At 40.5% G+C, this 25,038-nt stretch overlaps 1 protein-coding gene across 2 annotated transcripts in view; it reads right to left on the reverse strand.

The window, feature by feature from the left end:
• Positions 1 to 10,615: 10,615 nt before the first annotated feature.
• Positions 10,616 to 25,038, reverse strand: part of HTR7 (5-hydroxytryptamine receptor 7) — a 635,768-nt gene continuing 621,345 nt past the window's right edge. The window contains exons 3-4 of one of the 2 annotated variants that reach the window (XM_085614962.1): positions 22,856 to 22,975; positions 10,622 to 10,943 (exon numbers count right to left, since the gene is read on the reverse strand). In XM_085614962.1, the coding sequence (XP_085471088.1) occupies positions 22,888 to 22,975 (88 nt within the window). In that variant the 3' untranslated portion in view covers positions 10,622 to 10,943; positions 22,856 to 22,887. Of the gene's footprint in view, positions 10,944 to 22,855; positions 22,976 to 25,038 lie in introns of both variants that reach the window. The other variant, XM_085614963.1, reaches the window with a different exon arrangement.

Genomic DNA, 25,038 nt, shown 5'->3' on the forward strand with positions numbered 1-25,038 from the left:
CCTTTGAAAAAGAGTGCCTCTGTTGCACTTTTTTGTTTTGTGGGGAAGCTTATGCTAAATACAGCAGAGCTGAGTTGGTTAGTGCCAAGTCAATTATCAAGGCTATGGGCATGATCTGTGTATGGATTTAAAGTTACAACAAAGGTAGTAGGCCTGGCATCATTATTGCAAAAAGCCTATGTTAAAGCCAATACGCTTTTAAGAGGGGATGGTTAGTGCACAGTGTGAAAGCTAGTAAAGTGTTTTTTGTTGGAGGAAATATCGCAGATTATGATAGTAGACAAGGATTTTGGTCTCTCTCAGACAAACCCTGAGGCTAAAAGATTTACACTGTGATAATATTTGTTAGGCATTTTTACCAGGTCTGTATTTTTTGCCAATATTTTTGTAATGTTGTATATATTTGTATTTTATGCCTCTTTGCCAGATGGTTGCAGTGTGGGAAAGTTTATGTTCAAAACAGAAGACCTGAGTTGCTTATGATGATAAACCAACAATAAAGGATATAGGCTTGATTGCTTCACTGTGAAAAGCTATTTGTGATGCCATAGAAATTATCCCAGTGAAGTTCATATGTTATAGGCCTGGTTTATTTAGTATAAAAATCATCTGTTAAGGCCCATAGGCCTTTAAGGGTGAATGGTTATTACACCGTACAATTATCTGTACACTGGCCTTTTGCTACATGGAATCTCACAGATTACCATAGTAGGCAAAGTTTTTAGTAGTTAGCAACCCTAACTGACAAAACCTGGGGTAGAAGATTTTCGATGTGATAATCCTTTTAACCCCTTCTGTGCCCATGACGAGATAGTCTCGTCATGGAGCGCGGTTGCGCTGTGCCCATGACGAGACTATCTCGTCATGGACCCCGCCCGCTAATGAAAGGGCCGGCACAGGAGGGGGAAAGGGCGGGGCACTCAAGGGGTTAACCTCTGGTAGAAGTGGTTGTGCCAGTTGTAGTTTAGTCATCATCATCATCATAAAAACGTTATTTCGGCAGTCATATGCCATAAAAACATCATAAGAAACATGACTAAAAGATACATAATTTCATCAAGTAATTACAGTTAATTAAAACAGAACTTTAAAAAAAACAAATAATACAATATAGTCAATAATGAAGCCGCACCCTTGCCCCCCAATTACAACCATACTAATACGTGAATTGACTGACTCATAGTGTTCATGGGCAGTCATTTTTTTGTATCAAAGCCTTGAGAATCGCCCTTCGAATGTGCCACATATTGAATAAAAAACGTGAGATGGAATAGACGATAGGCAGTTGCAAGTTTGTTTTGAATATCCTATATGCTTCGGAGCTGCGGCGAGTCCCCAGATTTCTACATAGTTGGAGTAGCCAATGGGCTCTAGCCTTTCTATACCCCTTGCAAAAACATAGCACATGGGTAGTTGCAGGCCGGGCAAACCCTATTTGTAGTCCCCTCCCAATTTTGTGTAAAGGTGCGTAGCGGCAAGGCTCCATGCCTAAACTGGACGTACAGTTTTTTTAGCAAGTAAAGGCTGAATATCATCCAGAACCAGTTCCAGGTTATACCTATTTTTTATGGCCAAGAATTCCACTGTTAGGCGGCTGGCAGTTGATTTTTGTTCAAGCTCGAGGAGCTTGCCCGCCCTATAGCTCTCCATCAGAAACTTCCTTGGTAATGATAAAGATGTGTCCTCTGCCTTATTCCATAGGTCACCCATCCCCAGACCCTCACAAGTATTCTTAGTATTGGTCAGCCAAGTTATCCTCCCCGCGCCACGCATGCCCATGACATCAATTAATTCTTCTCTGTAGGCGGCTAGCTCCGGGGTACTCCAAAGTCGACGCCAATAGAGAAGGGGCCTAAGGGCCACCTCTTCCGAAATCGGCCTAACCCCAAGATCTAAAGGCCCGAGGTCTTCCCATTTTTGGGCTTCCCAGTGGTTTTTAGCTTTAATTATAATACTTTTATAAGTGGCTCTAGCTAACTTAGTTTTAGCACTATCGCAATTTTTAATGGCAGATATTAGTTGAGTTTTGGCTGCACGGCAGCTAGCATTGAACCATTTGTATTTATGCATTTTGGAAGCTCTCTGGGTTTTATTTTGGAAAAAGAAGGTGGCCAAATTATCAACAAAAGCTGATGATTTTGTGAGATTTTATGGAGGGAATTTGATGTTCCCAAATCCTCTGTTATTCGAGAAAGGGTTAAAAGATGGGGAACTATTTGGTGGTAAAGTTTGGCCCTTTTATCTTGGGATTGAGAAAACTCAGCCCAACGAACTCTTCTCCCACCATTAGTTTGTATCAGGCTTTGCACTCGTAAATGGGAAACAACCTGGGGCACAGCAACACATGGTGATACCAATTCTAGTATAAGAGCGTCGTGGTCGCTGTCATGTCGCGGAATAATTTTAAAATCGAGCACCTTGTGCCAGGACCGCATATCCAGCAACATATAATCGATAATTGAGGTGTGGGCTGGTCTATTATAGGTGTGGTTTCCTGGGCTGTCTGATCTAGTGCGACCATTACATGCTCTTAGTGAAAAGTTCAAGGTAAGGGCCTGGATCTGAAGCACTAATGGGGTCCATGCCTTTGCTGGTGGGATATTAGGTTCGGGGATTGACCAATATTGGTCCTCCTCCTTGAATTGGTCCCCGTAAAAACCAGCAAGCGGTTCGAATTGTCAGTTAAAATCACTGCCAATAATTATACCCCATTGCGTTGGAAAGTTTACAGGTAGGGTATTAAGTTGTTCTAGAGTATTGGACTCCTGACCACGGGGAGTTGGAAGGGAATAAAGATTTATGAGCAGGATATTTTGTTTTAGGTGAGTTGATAAAAGTACACAGAGAATATCACAGGAAGAACTCTCTATAAGTTTAGCCTTACAACCTAGATGGACTCCTACCCATGTTGACAGTCCACCTGAGGGTCTACCTCTCCCACCGGATGTCGCTAGAGTGTTAAAAACTGCAAACCCCTCTCTATTCAAGTCCTCTCTGGACCATGTTTCCTGGAACATGCAGATATCGTGCTGGTTTATGAAGAGACCCCAATTGGGGTTCTCCAGTTTAGATGTTAATCCAGCTATGTTCCAGGAAAGTATTTTCAAGGATGGGGTATGCCCTGCGGCAGGATATGTAGGAGGTTTAGAGATTATGCTGTCTAGAGCGGGTTCGGCTATTATGTTGGAATGCATACCAGCAGAAGGATTCTCTTTATTCATTAAACCTTCATCCTCCTGAATCTATGTATCCTTGGGTCGATTTCTCAGCCCAGTCTCAATAGGTTGCGCTATTGCCTTAGGGGATGTTCGAGGGTCGCCCCAAGCGATGATCCCATTTGTCTTTGTGATACATATACAGGGTTGGACTTTAACTTGTGGAGGGGCTACCGGTTTCATTAGTTAATCAACTGCCTCAAGGGGACTGAACCTATTGTTCACCAGAATGTTGAATAATAATGGAGTTGTTTGTGCCTGTATGGGTATAAGAGGTTGGATGTTCTGAGTCAATACGTGCTTCAAGTAATAAGCTTCTCTACCCTTTTGTGGGGGTTGGTGCGAGGGGTAGAAATAACCCTGAGGCAATAATTTGACAGAGCTCCCAGATCTAACAAAGGGGTGGTCTAAGAGATAATTGACGATCCCCCTACTCCTGAAGTTAATGATAACACAGTTACCAGGAATGTCATTGGGTCTCCAACCTACCCATCCCACCCTGCGAGTCATAATAATATTGTTTGTATCTCTATTCAGGAACTGCTTCTTACTAGTTAGCCAATGAATACATTTGTTTTTCAGCTCGTAATGGGTTTCCCTTATACCCTGTTTTAGTTCCGGGACACCAGTCAGAATGACAACATAGGGAATTGAAGCTGGGGGTAGGTTTATACATGGGAGGTTTGACATAACCTGATGGTATCCCCCTCTTGCCAGCCTGTATGTCTGCCCCCAATACCAGTGGTTGGGCTTTCTAAAGGCCCTACCACCCCTTCTTCCTTCAGTACTCCTTGACCGGGGTCTAGATCCTGCATGGTGCAACCTTTATTTGCCCCGTCCAAATTACGCTGCAGCCTTCCCTCCTTCTCCTGATTAGATTGTATTGTTTCATTGGAGGTAGTAGTATTGGCTTCTCTTTGCGGGAGATGGGCTCTTAATTGTGGTGATACGTTGGATGGTACCTTTTCTTTAAGAATTACCTCAGCTCTATTGGCCCGGCATTCTACTAATTTTGCAAGACTGTCAAGTCGATCCCCTAGAATTTTCAATTAATCTTTTACAATAGTCCTGATTTGAACCTGCAAGTCTACAATCAAGTCCATGATCCACGCTGGCTGGTCTGGATCTCCAATCTTTGTAGGGCTATTACCCTTGCTACTTACAAGAGTCGGGGACACTAGAGCAGCAGTTTTTCTTTTTTTGGGCCCTCTTGATGTAATGGGTTTTGCTTTCCCCATTTTTGGGCGGGCCCCTCCTAGATGGATATCATCCGACCTGCATTCTACGGCATTTCCTATGTCGCTTAATACTGGTTCCTGAGCCATTGCGGGGGGTGAATCAGTTGCATCGAGGGGGCTTAATGGTACAGCAAGATTAGGTGTAAGTGAAAGTCGCCTTCCCGTTAATTCTATCTCATTTGCAACTACATCAATGACTCTCTGTAACATGAGGTCTATGGATGTCTGTTTAACTGAAGAGTCCGGCTGTGCGGGGGCAACATTCGACTTTCCCGCCCTCACTCACCTACCCATGATCTCAGTTTAATCACCAAATGGTGCTGAACTGAGGGCCTTAAATCACTGACCTTGTTAAGGATCACAGGAACAGTCCTAATCTTGATCCAGGAATTGGGGGGGTAGCCCAGCCCCCACCGGCCTCTGACGGGCGCGGACGGGCCCGCCGTTGGCCCGCACGTGTCCCGCGCCACGGGAGCCCCCGTGAATCTTTATGGGTGCCTCCTGGCGCTCGGATGATGTTGGCAGGAGCGCGACTGCGCTAAGGACCCTGGGAGCGGTAGTCTCCCTCACGGCAAAGCACTGTGTCCGGTCCAGTCTTGTCCTTGCCCCCAAGCAGCGACTCAGCGGGAAACGGGAAAATTATAAAATGGGCATCCCGCGCCGCGGGAGCCCCCGTGAATCTTTATGGGTGCCCCCTGGCGCTCGGATGACGTTGGCAGGAGCGTGACGGCGCTAAGGTCCCTGGGAGCGGTAGTCTCCCTCAAGGCAAAGCACTGTGTCTGGTCCGGTCTTGTCCTTGCCCCCAAGCAGCGACTCAGCGGAAAACGGGCAAATTATAAAATGTAGTTTAGTATACATTTATGACTGTATGCCTGGTAGTTGCCTTGTGGGAAAGCTAATCTTCAAAGTGGAACTGGGTTGGGTATGGTGATTAGCCAATAATAAAGGGGATAGGCCTGCGCTGGTTCTCTTGGAAAAGTTGTTTTAGATGTCATAGGACTAAACTATTTATTATCAGAAAGACAGTAAGCCTGATCTATTTACTGTGAAAAACAAATATTAAAGCAATGCATTTTTGATGGTGGGGTGTTATCACACTGTGTTAAAGAAGGTGGACACATATTTTGCTACATAGAATCTCACAGCTTACCACACGAGACAAGAGGTTTGGTGTTAGTCACCTCCCTCTGGCAAACCATTGGGGTTGACAATGTGCAATGTGATAATCATTGTTGGGTTCTTTTGAAAAGGACAGCATATTGTTTCATCAGCAGTAACATTGTGCATATCTGTTATTTTCTAACTGTTTTGCTGATGGTTGCTAGTTGATGCACAATACAGTAGGCCAAAGTAGCTATGGTGACAACCCATTGAGAGCGGTTAAAGGCTGTACTGGTTAGTTGGGGAAAGAATCTGGTCTTTTATGGAGAGTTAAGATTAAAGGTAGCAGGCTTGGCTTGTTTACTATGAAATGCATATGTTAATGCCAATACGTCTTAGTTGAGGATTGGTACTGCAGAGTATAAAAGCTAGCAGAAAGATATATATTTTGTTAGATGGAATCTCACTTATCTCCAAGTACTCAAGGGCTTTCGGGTTGATTATCCCATTTGGCAAAACGTGGTCAAAAATATTTGCACTGTGATAATTCTTAATAAATTCTCTTAGGAGGACCTTAAACGTTTAGTTTTCTGCTGGGATCTTGGAATAAAAGCAAACCAATTAAAGATCTTTGAATAATTGCATACCTATGCATGGAGGTGCTGTGGACCAGCATTCTTCATCTTGTTTGTTCAAGCGTCCTTTTCGCTCAGATTCTATCATGATAGCATGCCCCATGAGGGCAATGGGCCCACCAATTACTCCATTGCCCTATGAGTGATGTCATTTTTGCTGATAACTTGTACACTTCTGCCTGGAAATCAGTGCCACAGCTGGTGGTTTAATTTTCCATGTTCTCTTTTCTATATGTCGGTATTCATCTGTTCCCTTTTCCTCTGTAATAGCAGTTCCCCAGACAATGACACCACAGGGGCACTCACTTTTAGTTTATTTCCTCTGCTCTCATCACTACTTTTCAATCTGTATATAGAACCCCTGGCAGAGGCAATCAGATGATACCAATCCATGCTACCTTTTAAACATAATGGCTCCGATATCAAGGTTGGCCTGTATGCAGATTATTTAATATTATATATAACCAATCCAGAGAACGCAATCCTCAAATTTGGACAAAATACAGCAAGATTTGGGGAGGTATCCGGCTAATAAATAAGGAGAAAACAGAGGAGATGGCCTGGCCAAAAGTGATCCCCGTTTTCCAACTTAAACATCTGAATAGAAATCTAGTGGTTCAAATTATGCATAGCTTAGAAGAGCTCCATGGTAAAGACTTTGCTAAAGTGTGTAAGGAGATAGATGGTCTACTGAGAAGGTGGGGAAGCTTGCCACTTGGTATTTATGGAAGGGTCAATATCATCACGATGATGGTACTGCAGAAAGTGACCACCACCTTAATACCATTCCTTTGATATTCTCAACTAAGCAGATTGGAAGGTTACAGAGCAAGATATTGATCTTTATATTGGCATATAGGGGGCGCTAGGATTGCTTGGAAAAAGCTAAGGGGTCTGTTAAAACAGGGAGGGCTTGCTCTACCAGACTTTCAGAAATACTGCTATACTTTCCAAGTAAAAAATGTATGCTCCCTGGCAAACTCCCCAGATAGTACCCAATGGTGATTGTTTTACACTGCTATGCTCATGGATTTAGGAGCAGAAATGTTTCTATATAAATATGGCAACCCCAGGTTCTTCAAGCAAGTTTGCCTGAAGATCCTTCAAACTGCACTTAAAATCTGTGTCTCTGTCAGGAAGCTGAGGGGCTACAATACTACTCAAATCTGGCCCCAATTTGGGACTCACCAGGTAACCTGGAATGCCTAAAAGATGGTCTCAGCCATCCACTGCAGAGGGCAGGATTCAAAACATGATGGTGAGCCCTTGATTTCCTGGCTAGAGCTCTCTGTGCAAACAGGATGGGAGGTAACAAAGTTTAAGTTCTTCCAGCTGTGCTCCAGGTTGTTAGCACAGGGCATGACCAAGGGGGAAAGTGAGAGCCCAAAGTCCTCCTTCAGAAGAACAAAGAGATCAAAATAGAAGTATCTCTATGGTATTGGGATATGGTTGCAGCCGAGGACATGGCAAAAATTAAGCCTCGCCAGATCTGAAAGAAGGACTTGCCAGAGTTTGCATTTTAAGACTTATGGCAAGTATCTTTTATCCTTCTTTTCAAAACAGCAAAGCCGGCATCTGTAAAGCAAAACCAGCTCTTCAAGCTCCATAGGGCCTACTGGAACCCCCCCCCCCTCAGGGTGGCTAGAATTACAAGAGGATTGTCAAGATGTAAGAGATGCAACACGCTGGGAGCATATGGCAAACATATGTTTATGAAGTGGCAAGAGTTAGCTCTCTTTTGGAGTGAGGTCAGTGTGGCTCCGAGTGAAATTCTGGGCGCACAAGTGAAGCTCAGCCACTCTCTAATTTTCTTGGGGATAGACCCAGCCCCAAACACATGGAATAAATGGCAAAAGGGACTCCTCTTTCTCCTAATATTAATAGCAAGAAGAGACATTTGTAAAAAAAATTATCTTGTCTGAACCACCACTAAGCAGAGATTACGTTAACATGGCTAGGTATATTAGTGAGTCCAACATAGCATGTGACAAGGGGGATGCTGAGAGAAGGTGGCATCCATTTACTGCATGTCAAAATAGAGACTCATTGGTCCAATGATTACCGCACAGCTCTGCTGAGTGAACCATATGATTCGCTAGACGAAATCTAATCAGCCAAATAATGCAGCCAGTATCCACGCACTGGAAACAGCATTTGGAATCTCCTTCTCCTTTACAGTTGCATGGATATTCTGATGGAGGAATGTGGACCAAAAAAAACCAACTACTCAGTACATACATAAACATGCACATTTTTCACATTGGTGTTATACATTCACTTTGTTTTATTACTGTGTGTTGGGCTCGCACATGTATTCCCATCGTTTGATATATGACAAAATATGCCAATACTTTATAATGTGTTCCTGCCTGTTGTCTGACAACATTATATGCATAGTATAATGTGAAAGTTTAAAGGGTTTTGTGCAATTATTTTTTAATAAACAGTTAATTCAATTGCATTGGTTTTCACAGCATAAGAGGGAGGATCACCGTCTTTGTGTACGAATCTCTAGTGCCCCTGGCCCTTTTTCCCACTAAACAAGGGCCCAACCCCACTCTTGCTGTGATGCAGCAGTGGACACAAACATTTATATAGGGCTGGATCATCCGAGCAGGCATCTAGGCATTTTCTGGGGCTGGGATCTAGGATTTGCTGTAAGGCTAGATGGCATGTTCATCAAAATCTGAAAGTACCGTAGAGGATCACCTGCCCAGTAGTCACAGGTTGCTACACAGCAGCTAGCCACACACATTCTCTGTCCATACATAAAGTTGTCCGGGCAGTGATGCAAAGGTCACCAGCACATTGACACATTATGCACTTCCAATGGAGAGGTTATATTTTTAGGCAGATGTGGTATGGGGGCTGCTTGCTTCTGCTTGCCAATACCTGTAGAAAAAGCTTGAATAAACAGAACACGAGACACATATGAGACTTGCTGTCTACCCACACATCTTGGGCTGTCTTTGTTTCTGGTTCCCAGCACGACCTTTCCCTTTGTTGCAGTCACTTCCCCAGCACAGACCAGCACAGTAGCCTGATTACTTGCCATTGTTTGTAGACAGGATGGCAATGGTACTTTAAGGAGTGTAAGGGCTTTGATATGAGTTTTGACTGTCTCTAGTGAGATATGAGACGAGTGGGGGCATGCTGAATAAGGGTAACTTCACCGGAGGACATGTATAAAATAGCTTAGTAGTGGTTCTTCACATGCTGAAGCAACACCATTGAATGCAGCAGTTTCCACATGTTCCTGTATATGTAAAGCACCATTGTTTAGCTATTGAGATGATATTCTGGGCCATATTATCAAGAACGGCGATAACATTTTCTCTGGTTTAGCGGCAGGAAACTGCCGCTAAAGCGGCGATAAGGGGCTTGATTATATGCCCTTGTGAATTCCAATAGAAGTCCAGGTTTGATGTCCTTCACACCAGAACCTGGGCTTCTGTTGGAATTCACAAGGGCCTATTATCAAGCCGCTTTTCGCCGCTTTAGCGTCAGTTTCCTGCCGGTAAACCGGCGATAATGTTATCGCCGTTCTTGATAATATGGCCCTCTATCGTTTGATTACTGGCTCCCAGTCTGAAGCTTCCCTCCTCTTTGTGTTGCCACCATAGTAGTAGTTCCATTGTGCTTCGAAACTTCTTCTTTGACTCTTGTCAGACTGATGCTTTCTTTAATCTGATGGTGAGATTAAACCTGCAGTTATGTTACCCCTTTGCTAGCTTTCACGGAGGCATCATAATTTAGGCAATACTTGGAGGAGGAACTTATCCTTATCAGGTTGAGTCACACAATGCATTACTGGAACAAGGCTTTTTACCTCCAGTTTTAGCAACAATGGGTGAAATGGGGAAAAACATGGTCAATTCTCTGGTGCAATTACAGTAAACATTTTAATAGTGGTTCTAGGACACAATCTTTGGATTGGTCTAAGGACATTGTACTGCATTGTGTTGTGGTTAAATTGCCTCAACATAGGAGTTTTCTTTATAAGATTGAAATAAATGCCAATTATATTTCTGTTTACAGAAAATTGGATGTTCACATAAAACCGCTATTTGTGCTCATTCCTAGTGATGCCCAGAGAGGTGCACTAAGCAGGCGATTGGTGCTCAAAACAACATCACAGTGACCGGGGACTGTAAAAGAAGATCCTAATTGAGGATAAGGAAATAGAAGTTAGAAATATTTAGAACCATCTTACACTTTCAGGAAGGGCGGTGTAAGTCGCTCACCAGCCTCACAATGGTATTCAATAACCAACATTCGCTTTGTTTTGTTGTTTCGCCAATACCAGTCATGCATTACAGTTTAAAGTTCTAACACAGACTGTGAGAAACCTATATAAGTCTATTTTATGGCTGAAGTCCCTACAAAGTTAGAGCAAGCATGTTCACTTTTTAAAAATGAGACATCATTTTTTAAGAAATATTTATTTTTTTACACATAAAATTTCTGTCAATTGTCAATAAATCAATAAAGATCACAGTCTAGGAAATGATATTGTGTTTGCACCTCTGATAGAAGATCCAAAGTTTCATCTCATACATTCAACAATATAACTTCCCCAACAGAGTCATTTATTATCAGAAGAAGAACGATGAATTAGTTTATGGGATTCAGGTCTCCTCGAGGTCTGAGAGCAGGAATTGTCCCTTTCTGAAGAGAACCCATTGACAAATGGAGGTTAGATATGGAGCCTGCTGATGAGTTGCTCCTCGAGATCCTCTCGTGGGTGGTTTTTACTGGGAAAAAAAGAGAAGGAGAGGAATTAATTTGAGCAGATGCTAAAGAACATATATGTTTAGCAACAAAAGCAACAAAAGTAAGGCAAGTGTCTCAAGGTATTGGGCACAGCAATTGGTCAGACTATTGTCATTGCTCGACAGAAATGCAGAAATTATTGATTTTTAATGTATTTTATAGGTGATTCAAAGAAGAAAACTACACCAAAATTATATATTTCTGCGCATCAAAAACATATAAAGAGTTAATCCAGAATTATAAAGGAGATCATGTCATTTTTCGAATTTGTGGCTTGTTTAGAATCTTTAGAATAAATAAAGACACATCTCTGCAACAATCACATCTGCAAACTTTGGATTAAATTTGACGTTTCAGAAATCAGTCTTATTCTGGCAGTCCTCGTCTATAAATAAAAAATTGCTTCATTGCTCACTAAATACTTAAAGAACAATTGTTCCAATCTAAACTAGTGCAGACCAAAGAGGAAAAGGTATTTTGCACATGATTTTACTTTTAAAGAGAATTTGCGTATGTGAAAATTACTTTGAATGTGTATTTATTAACTTGCAAACATGCATGTTTCATTTACTGGCCAAAGAGGTATGCCAGGCACAGATTCCTCATCCAAATAAATGTGTTCTAATGTCTGCATGAGGCCCTACCACGATCCGATGATCTCTGAAAATCTACAAGTTATTTTATGAACTGCACATAGCAAAGCTTGGAAACACAGGCAACTACTCCTCTGTGTTTCTGACCTTTGTAGATAGGTGACAGTGTGCTTTATAAATTGTTAAAATAAATAAATGTATGCGCAAAATCGTAAAAAATAAAAGTGTGCACGCGGTCGGCATCTGCAAAACGCAAAAAAATTGCATTAAGGATACACCTATTTCACCTCGCTAACGCAGATATGATCAGGAAAAGGCCTTCTGCATGGCAAGTTGCAAATCTTTGTTGGTGTTGCATAGCCGCACTCATGAAATGCTTGCGCGGTTTAGTGCAGTTTTCGATTGTTACGTTGCTGTGTATTTGTATTGACCAGTGTTCGCGACATGTACAGACCCTTTCAGCAAAAAGTGACCATCCATTGGAGGAGGTAGAAATTGGTTCTCTAGTTGGCAGAGATATGCCCCCTATCCAAGTAGGGATCAAAATCTTAGTCAGGATAAGTCAGATACACAACCTAAATTAATTTGTGCTTACTCTCTGGTAGCTCGGTACAGAGCAGTCAGGCTTAACTTAAGAGGCAATGTGTAAAGTATTTGTGCAACACTTTGAATACAGAAACATAGTGAAAACACTACAAAAAGACTCGACTTTGGTTCAGACAAATAGAGAATATGTATCTGAGTAAAGCAAGACAAAAACAACAAAAATCAAATAAGTAGAACCTGACATAGGAATTTTGAAAAGATAAACTGCAGTATAGTGTTTAAAACCCATTATCGCTTAAGGGTTACTTGAGGTCGTGCTAGACCGAGGTAAATCCAAAGTTTCAGGGTAAATGGCAATGGAGGACAGGCCAGCTACAGAACCCACACAGGGTCCGCTTGGATGGAACAAGCGTCATTGTCTAAGACTCAATGCATCGGTTCCAATTCACGCAATTGAGTTGATGTGTCAGTCTACACAGAATGCACAAAGCAGAGCTGTCACTCAACCCAGACGTGTATTCAGAGACAGGCAGAGGCACAGAATGGTTAAAGTAAGAAAATGCCAACTTTCTAAAAGTGGCATTTTCAGACTTATAATTTAAAATCCAACTTCACCATAATTTGTGATTTTATATTGTGAATTCAGAGACACCAAAATCCAAATTTCTATCTTGTCCCAATTGGAAATTACTCTTAAAATATGTTTTAAAGCAATCCCAATGTTAACCTATGGAATAGATAGGTCTAGCAGTAGTGGCAAAGAAATTTGGCAGTTTTCACTACCAGGACATGGTAAACTTACAAGTACATGTCTTACCTTTTAAAAACACTGCACCCTTCCCAAAGGGCTGCCTAGGGCCAACCTTAGGGGTGACATATAGAATAATAGGGAAGGTTCGGGTGTGGCAAGTTAACTTGCCAGGTCGAAATGGCAGTTTAAAACTGCAGTGACAGGCCTGAGACATGTGTAAAGGGCAACTGAAGTGGGTGGCACAATCAGTGATGCGGGTCCACCAGTAGCATTTAATTTGCATGCCCGGGACACATATAGTGCACTTAACTAGGGACGTATAAGTAAATTAAATATGCCAGTTGTGGATATGCCAATCTTACCATGTGTTGAGTACAGAGCACATGCACTTTAGCACTGTTTAGCAGTGGTAAAGTGCCAGTAATCATAAAGCCAGTAAAAATGAAGTCAGCAAAATAGGAGGTCAGAAGGTAAAATGTCAGGGGAACCACACCAAGGATGCCAGGTCTAATACCGTTCAACACCTTCAGGACTCTCATGGACCACAATGCATGATAGAGTCATGGCTCTGTTAATTTGCACAGAAAACCAAGCTGAAACTGCGAGGACACCACATGCTCCCAATCTCTGACTGCTGAACCATCAACTTGTCTGTGGGTCTTACTCATGGATTGGGGACCTATGGGTTCTGAAACAGAGGCCCTATATTTGTGAAGTGTATTTTGTTCCTCACAAACAGAGGGCCACAGTTTTAGAACTAGAACCCTAAATATTGTGCACTAATGTTTTGTTAAACCTGAATTCACATGTACAAACCAACTATGAACTTGTCATTATGTAGTAGGATAATGTTTACAGGCAGAACGGAAATAGAGGCTTTGGCATTTTAAATCAATCTACATGTAAGCACACTTTAGCTGTTTTATTTAAATAGTACTTCAAATATGATAAAGTTGACAGCTGAAAATCTGCAAAAGCCCCCTTACTGCAAACAGACCTTTACATAGATAGCTACCTCAGCAGTCACCCTTTATAGAAACTCTTACCACTCCTTTTCACACATGCACTCATAACCATAAGGGCATCCCCATATGTCAGCCTCCTTTATGTGAGTACATTGACATGGCAGTTACCCCTGCTCATAAAGACAGAGCCCCCACACAAGCAGTACCTCATGCAAACAGCCTTCTTGCAACACCACCAAGCCTCAAAGTAACATCCCTACTCATAGACGCATTCTACTACAGAAGTGACATTTCCCTGAAGGCAGCCCCTCATATGGAAAGCCTCCTCACATAGGACCATATGTACAAAGGTTTTGCAACTCTGTAAGTACTCACAAACTGGTTACCGGTTGCAAATATCCTGGTTTTGTATGTAAGAAAATCATTTGCATGCGTTTTATTTAGCGATGTAAATGATTACCATTCTGTATTCTCCCGTCCCGCAACAGAGATTCATTAATAAGAAATCTATAATAGCAAATCACTATTCTTATGTTTAGCACATCTGCAAACATTGAATAGTCACAAAACCACCATTTGGCACATACAAATTATCACCAACTCGACTGGTGGTAACTGTGTGGAAAGAAAAGCTGTCCCAGAATGCATCTGCAATTTCCAAAATGGTTCCTCTGTAGGTGACGGCAAGTAAAAGCCTATTCTGGCTGGTATGCAAAGAAGGAGAAGAGGACAGGATTTTCAGGCTGAGGATTACACTATTTGACCAAACTGAAGTAGAGATATATGTAAAGTACAGGCTAATTAGCACTGTTATCCTCGAGCTCATAGCTGATTTAAAGCCTCAGCTTGAGACAAAGACCTTCTGCAGTAATTCCATTCCCACCTATTTGCAGGCATTATGTAGTTTGCATCTCTTCGACTCTTGTAGCTAGTTTTATTGTTGCAGCTGGTGGTTTGTCAATCAATTAATCAATCAGAACTTGTAGAGTGTGCTATTCACCCCGAGGAGTATCCAGGCACTTACGTGAGGTTGAGTTACTCAAACAGCCAAGTGTTGAGTCTACTCCTCAGAGTGTTTTATTCACACATTTCTAGATGTTAATGCACATTCAATCCTATATATATTTAGCCAGAAATGCACAGAACCTGCACAGAACCAAAATAAACTTTTATAGGATTTTCAATTTTTCTCATGCTATTGGCTGCACGGATGGTACACATGCTCCTATATGCCCATCATCTGGCCTTGAGTATTTATTCTGTAATCACACAACATTCCCTTAACATCCAAGTGCTGTGTGATGCCAAAAATGTAATTACAGATGTTGTTGCCAGATTTCCAGGTAGTACCCATGAGTCTTTTATCTTCAGGCTCGTGGCATATATGAAAGGCTACAAAGAGGAGATTTTGATGGTGGATATTTATTGGGTAAATACACATTGATATTTTTCACATATACCTTAAATGTGACTTTAGTCTCATAGATAAATATGTTTTGTTTCTTTGTAGGTGATAGTGTGTACGCTTTATGCCTCTGGATAATGTCACCATATCTGTCCCCCACTTCTGCAAATGAACATAGTTACAATGGACATAAGCATCATTGAACGTATTTTTGGACTACTAAAAAGTTGCCTCAGATCTTTGCATAAGAGTGGTGGTGCCCTACAATATTCACCTAAGACAAGTTGCTAAATTGTAACAACAAGTACTATTATGCACAATATAGCTACAAAAAAAGGTTTGCTTATAAGTGTCAGATTCTGACTCTGATGAGGCAGAAGAAAACATTCTACTACATCCTACACATGACAAAAACCGAGCAGGAGAAGGGCGATTGAGACGTGCACATATAGCTAATCATTATTTTTCATAGGACGCAGTAAAAATATTTAATATGACATTAATAATTTCCAAGCAGCATTGTTGGTTGTACAATTAAATATACCTTTATTTTTAGGTGAGATAATGTATATCTGAAATAATGCTTTTCTTTTCAGACAGTTGTTTATAAAAGTAGAAAGATGTAATTGTTTTGTAACGAAAGTAAAACATTCTATTTAAGATTTTCTTTTGTTGTGAGTAGATGTCTTTGGTTCTGCATTTACCCCAGCACCACTACGACTCCTGCTTCGATGCAGATTTTGATTGTCTGTGGCTGAGATGCTGTTCACACTGGATTGGTCCTAACATTCTCCCACTTCAATTTGTGTGCCTCAAGCAACATGTGTTTTTGCATGGTTTTCTTAGCATTAGTGACTTGTATGAGTCCTCTTGTGACATTTGCACTGGAGTGCCCCATGTCCACTTGTAAACTCACTGTGCAGCACGATAAGATGGTTGTGACTTGTGCTAGTCAATTGATTTCACGTGTTAAGCTATCAATACAGGATGAGATATGGTGCTCCTTACGTCTGTGCTTTATGTTTTCCTGATGTAATTCCATACATAATGTTGTGATTGCATCAGTCACTTTTGGGGGAAATTGTCATTCACCAATAGCTGAATGCTGGCTAGGGTATTAGATACAGTGTGTAACCCAGTAGGCATGTTTCTATCCAGTGTTATTTGATTTTTGTTCATTAATTTGATTTACTTCTGTTGCAGGCACTAAACATTTAGCATTGACGTTTCTCACCCTCCAAAGATTTTGTGTATTTTCTGCACTTATCACATTTGCACCAGGGGACTGTGATTGACTGTTTAAAGGACGATAAGTGCCAATACGATTTCTTTCTCACAGTTGTCAAAGCCTCACTACAGGCTCTTGTGTAATCGATGGTGCAATGTCCTCTCTCCCTTCTTCTGGTGTGTCTCTATGCTCTGTGGCTGCAGGACTCGCATGTGCATCATGTGTTGGACTGCCTAGCTTCCACTATCATTGGGGTCATCTACATGGATATGTAAATCTTCTGGAATATCCCCTTCTGAATGGTCACTTTCTTGAGGATGTTTTTCTATTTAAAAATGAATTGGGAATACTTTAGTGCTTTATAATTGGTTGTACTTTCACTCTGTTTCTTACTTGTTTCCTCATTTTCTTTTGGCATTCTATTTGTAACTGTTAACACTAAATCTCCCATAATGCACTTTGGAAGTTCATGGACACCTATTTTTGTAAATACCATAGGCCCGGTTCACAAAGGTAAAGTGAGACGAAAGTCTAACTTTATGACTTTTGGTATTCACTAAGGGCGTTCACTACTCGTAAATGCCCGTAATGCCCTTTATGAATACCGAAAGTCGCCCTTTATGACTTTCAGTATTTACAAAGGGCATTTACGAGTAGTAAATGCCCTTTGTGAATACCGAAAGTCGTGAAGTACACTTTTGACTCATTTTACCTTTGTGAATCGAGCTCTATATTGTGAACTTTAGGCTTCGGAATTGACTACATTGGTATTGGTTCTCAATATGTCTAATTGTCTAACTTACATCTGTAATATATCATGTTTTGTATTACAATTCAATATTTAACATACCCTTTGAGGTTCCTTGAAGGTCAGAGATGTAAATTGATTCAAATCCACTGACAGATTCTGGCTCCAGTGTGGTTGGCACTAACTCCTCAGTGGCAGTTGATTGGAGGGCAATGGGGTGACTCCCCTGTTCCTCTTACCTCACATAGATGGCTTGCCACCTTGCCCTTGGTACTCGAGCTGAGATCATAACAACTCCTTCATATGTCCTCTGTGATCTCTTGGTCAATCCTACTGCATTGTTTTTTTCCTGCATTCCCTTTCAGAACTTCTTTTTCTGGGATTGAAGCACTCTTATGGATGGCTTCCTAAAAAGTTGGCCATGGTGCCCAACACACTCTTCTATAAGGTTTTCCAGTTCTTTCTCTGAGAACTTAATTTTCTTTTTCTGCTCCCAGCATCCTTGTCATTTTCTGTTCGTGATATTTTGCAGTCCAAAGAGGGTGGATCGCAAACACACTGTCTGATTAGTACTGGATTTTCCTATGGTACTTCTGCACCAAAATTCTCCAGTTTTTAACACAGGGCTTCGTCCTGGTTCTGATGTCATCACTGTATGATATTTGCAACTCCATTCACTATTTAGGAAATCACTAATTGTGATTTGATAAACACCGACTAAGTAAAGAAATGCTATTTTTTAGCAATTTAATTCTTACATACCGATTAGCGATTGCCACACTGAGATTGGCAATGCTGTTCTGTAAATTGATACATATGCCCCACAGACACTTATTCTCATGAATATAATGTGCTCACAGACGTTTTGGCACGAAACAATTTATATGGTCTGTCCCTTCAGACATCCCTCCTCATACAGATATGTCTCCTCAAAAAAATAAGTTCTTTACACATGAACATGCCTCTTTACTCAGAAACCATTCCTCATAAAGACAATGCCTTCTCACAGACAATCGCCTTATGTAAAAATGTATCCTCCTACAAACATCATTTAGCACATAGGTACTCTCCCCTGTATACATTCACCCCTATCCAAACAAACTTATCTTATCACATAAAAGACCCGGCTCATATCCTACTTGGAAAACAAATCCCATTCCCACGGCTAACAGCTCATAATATACACTTGTGACAAAGATCACACCCACACACTCAGCCAGAGAAAAGATACTCCAATGAAATGAAGACCTCTGGTAGTCACACCAATCAGTTCCTGCAGGATCACCACTGAGTAGTAACAATTTATTGTGGGGGGGCACTATGCTATGCACAAAGCAGCCTTTATGGACTCCCTCTCCCTCCAACAAGATATTCAACGAATAAAGTGCAGGCCAATTAATTAAGTAATTTGATTTGTATAATTTTTCCTATTTCCTATTTCTATGTGATTTATTGGCATGCTACTTTAGTGCCTATGTGGCAAGTAAATATTAGTGTGCTTTGGTAACGTAGTAACTGACCTAATCTTTCATTAATGATGTTGGTATGTTTTTTGAACTGTCATGCAACAGAAATATACATAAATAAGATTACAATTACACAAAGTGAAAAATAAAAAAAATATATATATTTTGATGACTAATATCAATGCAGTTTGATAATTCCTCAATATTTTTAATTTCTTATATCATTTAGAAGAAATAACATTTACAATGAAAAGCTAAACATTCTGAAAAATAGAAGCTATCAGAAAACTCATATAAAACATCCTATAAATACATGCAATATCTAAAAATATAAGGATTAAAAAATTGAAATCCAGCTAAATGTTCAAAAGAAAGGTATAGAGAAGTTCAGAATGCCTATTATGTAAAGAAAAGTAAAGCAAAATGAGTGAAAGAAAGTGGATGCACAGAATATTTGTGCAAATAGTTGAACAAAATTCCTAACATATCAACAGTCATTCGATAACTATAAAGAAAGAATTCATTGTAGTGAGTCAATGCTGTAAAATAAAAAAGGAACAAAAATGATGTAAAGGAATTTATCTATAAGAAGTACAATATGATTAAAAAGCTAAATTATCTAGGAGGTTCAGGCATCCCTTCAATGGACAGCCTATGCAAACTGTAAAATATAGTAGTAGTATTTAGATAAACAGTCACAGAAGAACAAATATGCTTCTCTCCTAATGGCGAATGAGATAGGTGACACATATGCACTAATAAGACTGTGGTTATGACACATTTCATGCCACCATGCCAGAAAATATATATTTTCAGAAGTATTCTAATCTTTTCTGATTTGATGTAAGATTTTTTAACCACATCCTATTCCAAACATGGATTGACCATTTAACACATAGGGGCTGATTACAATGTCGCTCGTAAAGCCTCGGGCCGCAGGTCGGCGGTTTTAATTCCGACTGACTGATTATAATACAGCTGGTCAGAATTGAAACTGGACAGTCATTCCAGCTGGATTTCGATGGGCTCATGGAGTCTGTTGGCCCGTTGGAAGCCGGATCGTAATCCGTATGGGTGGCGTTTTAGGCCATCCTGATTACGATGCACGATTTCTGACAGGGTTTCCATGCTGGGCTTTCCGACATGGGAAACTTGTAGGAAAGCTTGTTTGGGGCCCCTATCAGGACCCCTTCTGTTTGCGGCCACTGGTTAGAGGCTGAGGGGGCACCTATGGTGCCCCCGTGTTGATCCCTGCATATTTTGGTAGGCACCTCAGGGGTGCAGGGATTAACACAATTTCCCATTTCCCTATGGGAGCTTGTGTTACGGCTTGTTTACGGGCATAACACAAGCTCCCATAGGGAAATGTGAGTGTGCAAACACATCATGTGTGGTCGCATCGTAATTAGGCGGTCAGGACTGCTGCCCGGAGGTCGTTCGGTTCCGATTCCACGGTGGAGTCGATCGGAGGCAACTCTGATCGATATTATAATGAGCCCCATAGACCCTTTTGCCATTGCAATTCTGCATTTGCTTTTTGCTAGGCATTGTTAGAGATGTATTAGGTTTATATAGAATAGAAGCTTTTGGGTGAAAAAGTAAGGTTTGAAAGAACTTATTATTAGACATGCTATCTAGAGTTTCAAACAATTGTGTGGCTGGGTGGATAACTTGAGACAAGAATTAATCAAATTAGGGACCATGCGAATATTGATTTGAACTCATATGGTCACAGTTTTCATCCATTCCTGTTGCAGCTGATATGCCCAGTCAAATTGGTGGGAGCACTGGGTGGTAGGATTTTTGTGGATTCCCCCAGATTTCAGAACTTGCCCTCACAGAAATCTGAGGAATATTAGTTATTTTAGCCAAGGATCCTGAGATCCACACACGTCACACCACCTCACCTCACCTCACCTGGGTGTCTAGCTTTCAGGAATGTCTAGGTTTAGAAGTTTTCCCTGGATGACAGTCGAATCCAGGCCTAAGTACCACAGCTACCCACATCGCCAATATGAGTCAATTTTCATGGCAAATATTTGATTTCTCCACATTTTGCTTTGGATCCTATATTTTTATGAGCTAAAATCCCAGCCACACAAATGAGGTAATCATTTTAGCCAAAGAAGTCTTGGAATGCTGAGTGGTAGGAATTTTGTGGGTCCTTGCTGATTCAAGAACCTTCCCTCAAGGTCTTGAAAAGAAAATGCATTGATGTACCCATGGGTTGAGGTTTACAGGGCACTCTGGGTAAGAGAGCCTCATGGGATCCATGCAAGTCATACTACCCTGGACTCTCTCAGGTGTCTAGTTTTCAGGAATGCCTAGGTTTAGCAGGTATCCTTGGTTGCCAGGCACGCCCAGGCCCAAATGTTCCAAATATCCACATCACTAAAATTTGTCAATATTAATGAAGACAGTTTGATGTCTCCTTTTTGAGTTTTGGGACCTTTTCTGTTGAGACTGATAGACCTAGCAATGCAAGTCAGGTACCATTTTTATCATGAGAGGTGTGGGAATACAGAGCTTCGTAATTACCAATTACATTTTCTCCTCATAGTTGGCTTCTAAATATAAACCAGTGTGCATGATTAATTACAATTATTCAAATTGCCCTCAGAATAACATGATAATTCACATAAAAAAAAATGTTTCCTTCACACCCATTGTTCATTCATTAGATTTAGCAGTATAAATTGCAGCATAGTCAGTACACCTTGAAATGTAATTATTAACTGCAGCTAAGTTGTTGGCTCTGGGTATCCCTTGGTTTTAGACAGCCAATAAACACAATACATCCCTGCAAGCAGAAGAGTGTGACAGACGTAATGGTATATTACTTTTGTAAATAGCCCATCAGGACAAAAAATTATGGATGAAAACGTCATAAATTGCTATTTTCTAGAAGGGTGAGCAAAATTCACATAATTTGTTTTTGAGCAATTATGTGAAATTTCAACAAAATTACGTGTGATTACTTGAGAAATGCAAACCAGCCATTGGGTGCTAAATTTTAATTTTAGCATAGAATCTACCCTTTCACTGAAAGAAGTGGATACAACAAATGCACAGTGAACAAAAGCTGCTCACATTCTTTTGCTCCTGTGCCTTCATAGGTAATTTATTTTTACTATGAAAAGAGAGTTCAGAGTAAATGTTTACAGTGAATGGTGTGTAACTACACAAAGTGGTGTAATGGCATAATTTTGGGAATTTTGTGTAACAAGCGTAATGCTAGATAACCACAATTATGCAAATTAGAGCAGCATAATTAAAACAATTCTCATGACTCTTTGTTTTCTCCCTAGTATTTATTATTTTTAATCATAACAAGTAGATTTCTTTAGAAAACCACGAGCGATCTATAACACTGACCTATTGGTGAATGCAAAATGTTGTCTGCTTTCTGGAAATGTATAGCTTTTTGGGATTATCAATGGGTTTCACACCTAATTCCACTACAAACTGTAACTGCATAGAACCCTGAATAAAATTGGAAAAATCGACTACCACTCACAAAAACACAAAAACTCATTAAAAAAATGTTTTTACACAATTCTGCATGTTTCTGGAAAGCTGGGAAGATAGTGATCTTAGCACAGAAAACTATTTGTTGATACCATTTATAGAAAAAAAAACACTTTCTTGCAGAGCAGTTTTTACTAATTTTTCCCCAAAAACAACAACCCAATTTTGCTATATTTGAGCTATTTTCTAGACTTCGTCCATAGGAATCCACACACAAAAGGGTGTCTTGAGAATCCCCGACATGCAAGAGAAAAGATCTAGATACCTTTTCAGAAAAACAGGGGCTATAAAAGCTTAAGCGTGAAGTGCCCCAGCTATCAAAAAAAGGGCAAAGCACTGGAAGCGGAAGTCTCAGCAGGCGTTGAAAAATGACTACTATAGAGGATGGGAGACATCTCAATTTAAAAAGACATACAGTGGCAGTATCATTTAGTTTTTTGCACAACTAACAACCACTAGTTTCTGTGACGCCCATTGCCTGCAATGGTGCATGTTTTCAGAACAGTGAAGAAAAGTCACTTTTCTGTGCCACAAGAATCTAACTTTTTCACCCCATGCTGTGTCTTATCTACAAAATCATTTACAAACCTGAATAATGTAAATCATAGCATTTTCCAATTTTTACTATGTTGTAACAAACATAAAAAGTAAGTAAAACATTACCTTAGCATAAAATGTTGTAAGGAGTTTCTCTTTCAAGAATGTGGTTTCAGTACTCTCAAAGTAAAAGTGGAAGTTCTATCGCCAGGAACTCTGTGTAGTATGATGTTCTCTCTGTCTTTTCTAAGGTAAACAAAGAGAAAGTACTACAACTCCCAGCATGTCTCTTAATATCACTCTTCCATAAACAACATTTTATCCTCAATGGTTTATATATAAAGTGCAGAATATGAACAAGAAACTTATCTGCAAAATTGTGTTCATTTTTTAAACATTTCAATCACAGTGAAATTTCAAAGTTACAAATGCTCACATATGGTGTTGTTAAGACGCAAACCTAAAGCGAAACCATTTCTTTATCATTAACAGACTAAACTGGACTCCACAAAAAATTGCTGAGTTTGCTTTGCCACCCACCCCCAGGTGTAGAGAGAGTGGACTTTTAAAAGCTAATGATAGACATATCTTCTTTTTGTCCTCAGGATTAAAGCGATCTGAACTGATATCGAGACCATTTTAAACGATATTTTAAGGGTAAGAATAGCTTTAAATTCTTTATTAGTGCTATTAGAAGTGGACAAGACCTCATGTAGCCTATTGAGTAGGGAGCGAAGAGGCCTCATGTTATACTTGATACTTATAGCGAGGAAGGAAATCTGTAAACGGTGGATCAACCCATCACCTCCAAATGTTGCAGAATGGATCAAAGTGGTTAATTGGACTTGGCGTACCGACATGGGGGCATATTATCAAGGATGGCTTAAAAATAATCGCCGGTTTAGTGGCAGAAAACTGCCGCTAAAGCGGTGATAATGGGCTTGATAATATGCCCTTGATAATTCCAATAGAAGTCCATGTTCTGATGTGAACATGGGCTTCTATTGGAAATCTCCAAGGCATATTAACATTTAGCTTTAGCGGCAGTTTTCTGCCTATAAACCGGCGATAATTTTAACGCCGTCCTTGATAATATGCCCCTCGGAATGTAAGATAGGATGGCCTCCTGGGATATGGGCGGATTTTTCTAGGTGGTGTGGAATTTAGGAAAGAACCTCAGATAGAACAATGAGCTCCTTCGATTACACCGAGGCACCGCTCCAGGTGACGCTTGGGTCTCTCAGAGCAGTGGAGCCAAGTGCGAATGCAACAGACCGTGAGGTGCACGGATACAGTGGTCCAAAATTCGTAGACGCTATGGTGATATGATGACAAAAAAGAAAAATTATGCTCACATATAGTACTGCAAACTTCAAAAAATAAATTGATGCAAAAACTATATTTAAGTGAAGAAAACTAAAGTTTCAACTGTTTAACTGTGAAAAATGATCTGCGTGTGATAACTTGTGTGATAGCAATTCTTAATGGTTGTGATATATGAAAAATGACAACGATACTACAATACTAAGGGCCATATTCTCAAGGAAGTTGCGGAGAGAAGCATTATAGGAGCATTACAAAGAATACAATTGAGTAATCAAAAGAAAACACACACCCATACCAGGGTAGCCATTCAGCACAACCTCCACCCACCTTTAAGAAAAGTCCTCTCTTGTTTCCCTTACACCAAGCTTTGAAGCGTTTGACATCTACCAACCAGACTCAACCGGAGCCCCATCTTTAAACAGGTATGTATGGTTCCCACAAATTTGAACCCCACAAAAATGTACCCTTTATCTGAGTATGCCACACCCTAATTTGCACATAAACTGAGCACCTGGGAATCCATCTTTAACATTTCACCCACAATCCTGCACCCACCACCTTAAACCATACCCAGAGAGAGTAATCTTGTGGCAGGGAATGACCAAAGTATGTGGCAAAGTTGACTAAATTATGCACTAAGAAGAGTAAAATTAAGTGGCATAATGTGGGACATTTTGACAGTTCGTGCCAGTAATATTTATTAATTTGCCTTTTTACAAGTTATGCACTTTGGGCAGAGGTTTCTCCTCAATTACTATCAGTTTAAAGATAAAATACAGCAATCAGCAACTGAAAAGTGATCAGTTAACCATTGCAAACAGAATACCACAGCATGCAGAACATGTGGCAGAGTTTTTTGTAATTTTTAATCTACAAATCTTGCAAGAAAGTGATGGATTATGCAGCAAGTGCGGAAAAGACAATGGCCGCAGAGTCACACAATTCCAGTGGACCTGACCATGCCCTGTTTTAGGGTGCGCCTT

Source organism: Triturus cristatus, chromosome 1_2, assembly GCF_964204655.1.
Source record: "Triturus cristatus chromosome 1_2, aTriCri1.1, whole genome shotgun sequence".
Classification (NCBI taxonomy): domain Eukaryota; kingdom Metazoa; phylum Chordata; class Amphibia; order Caudata; family Salamandridae; genus Triturus; species Triturus cristatus.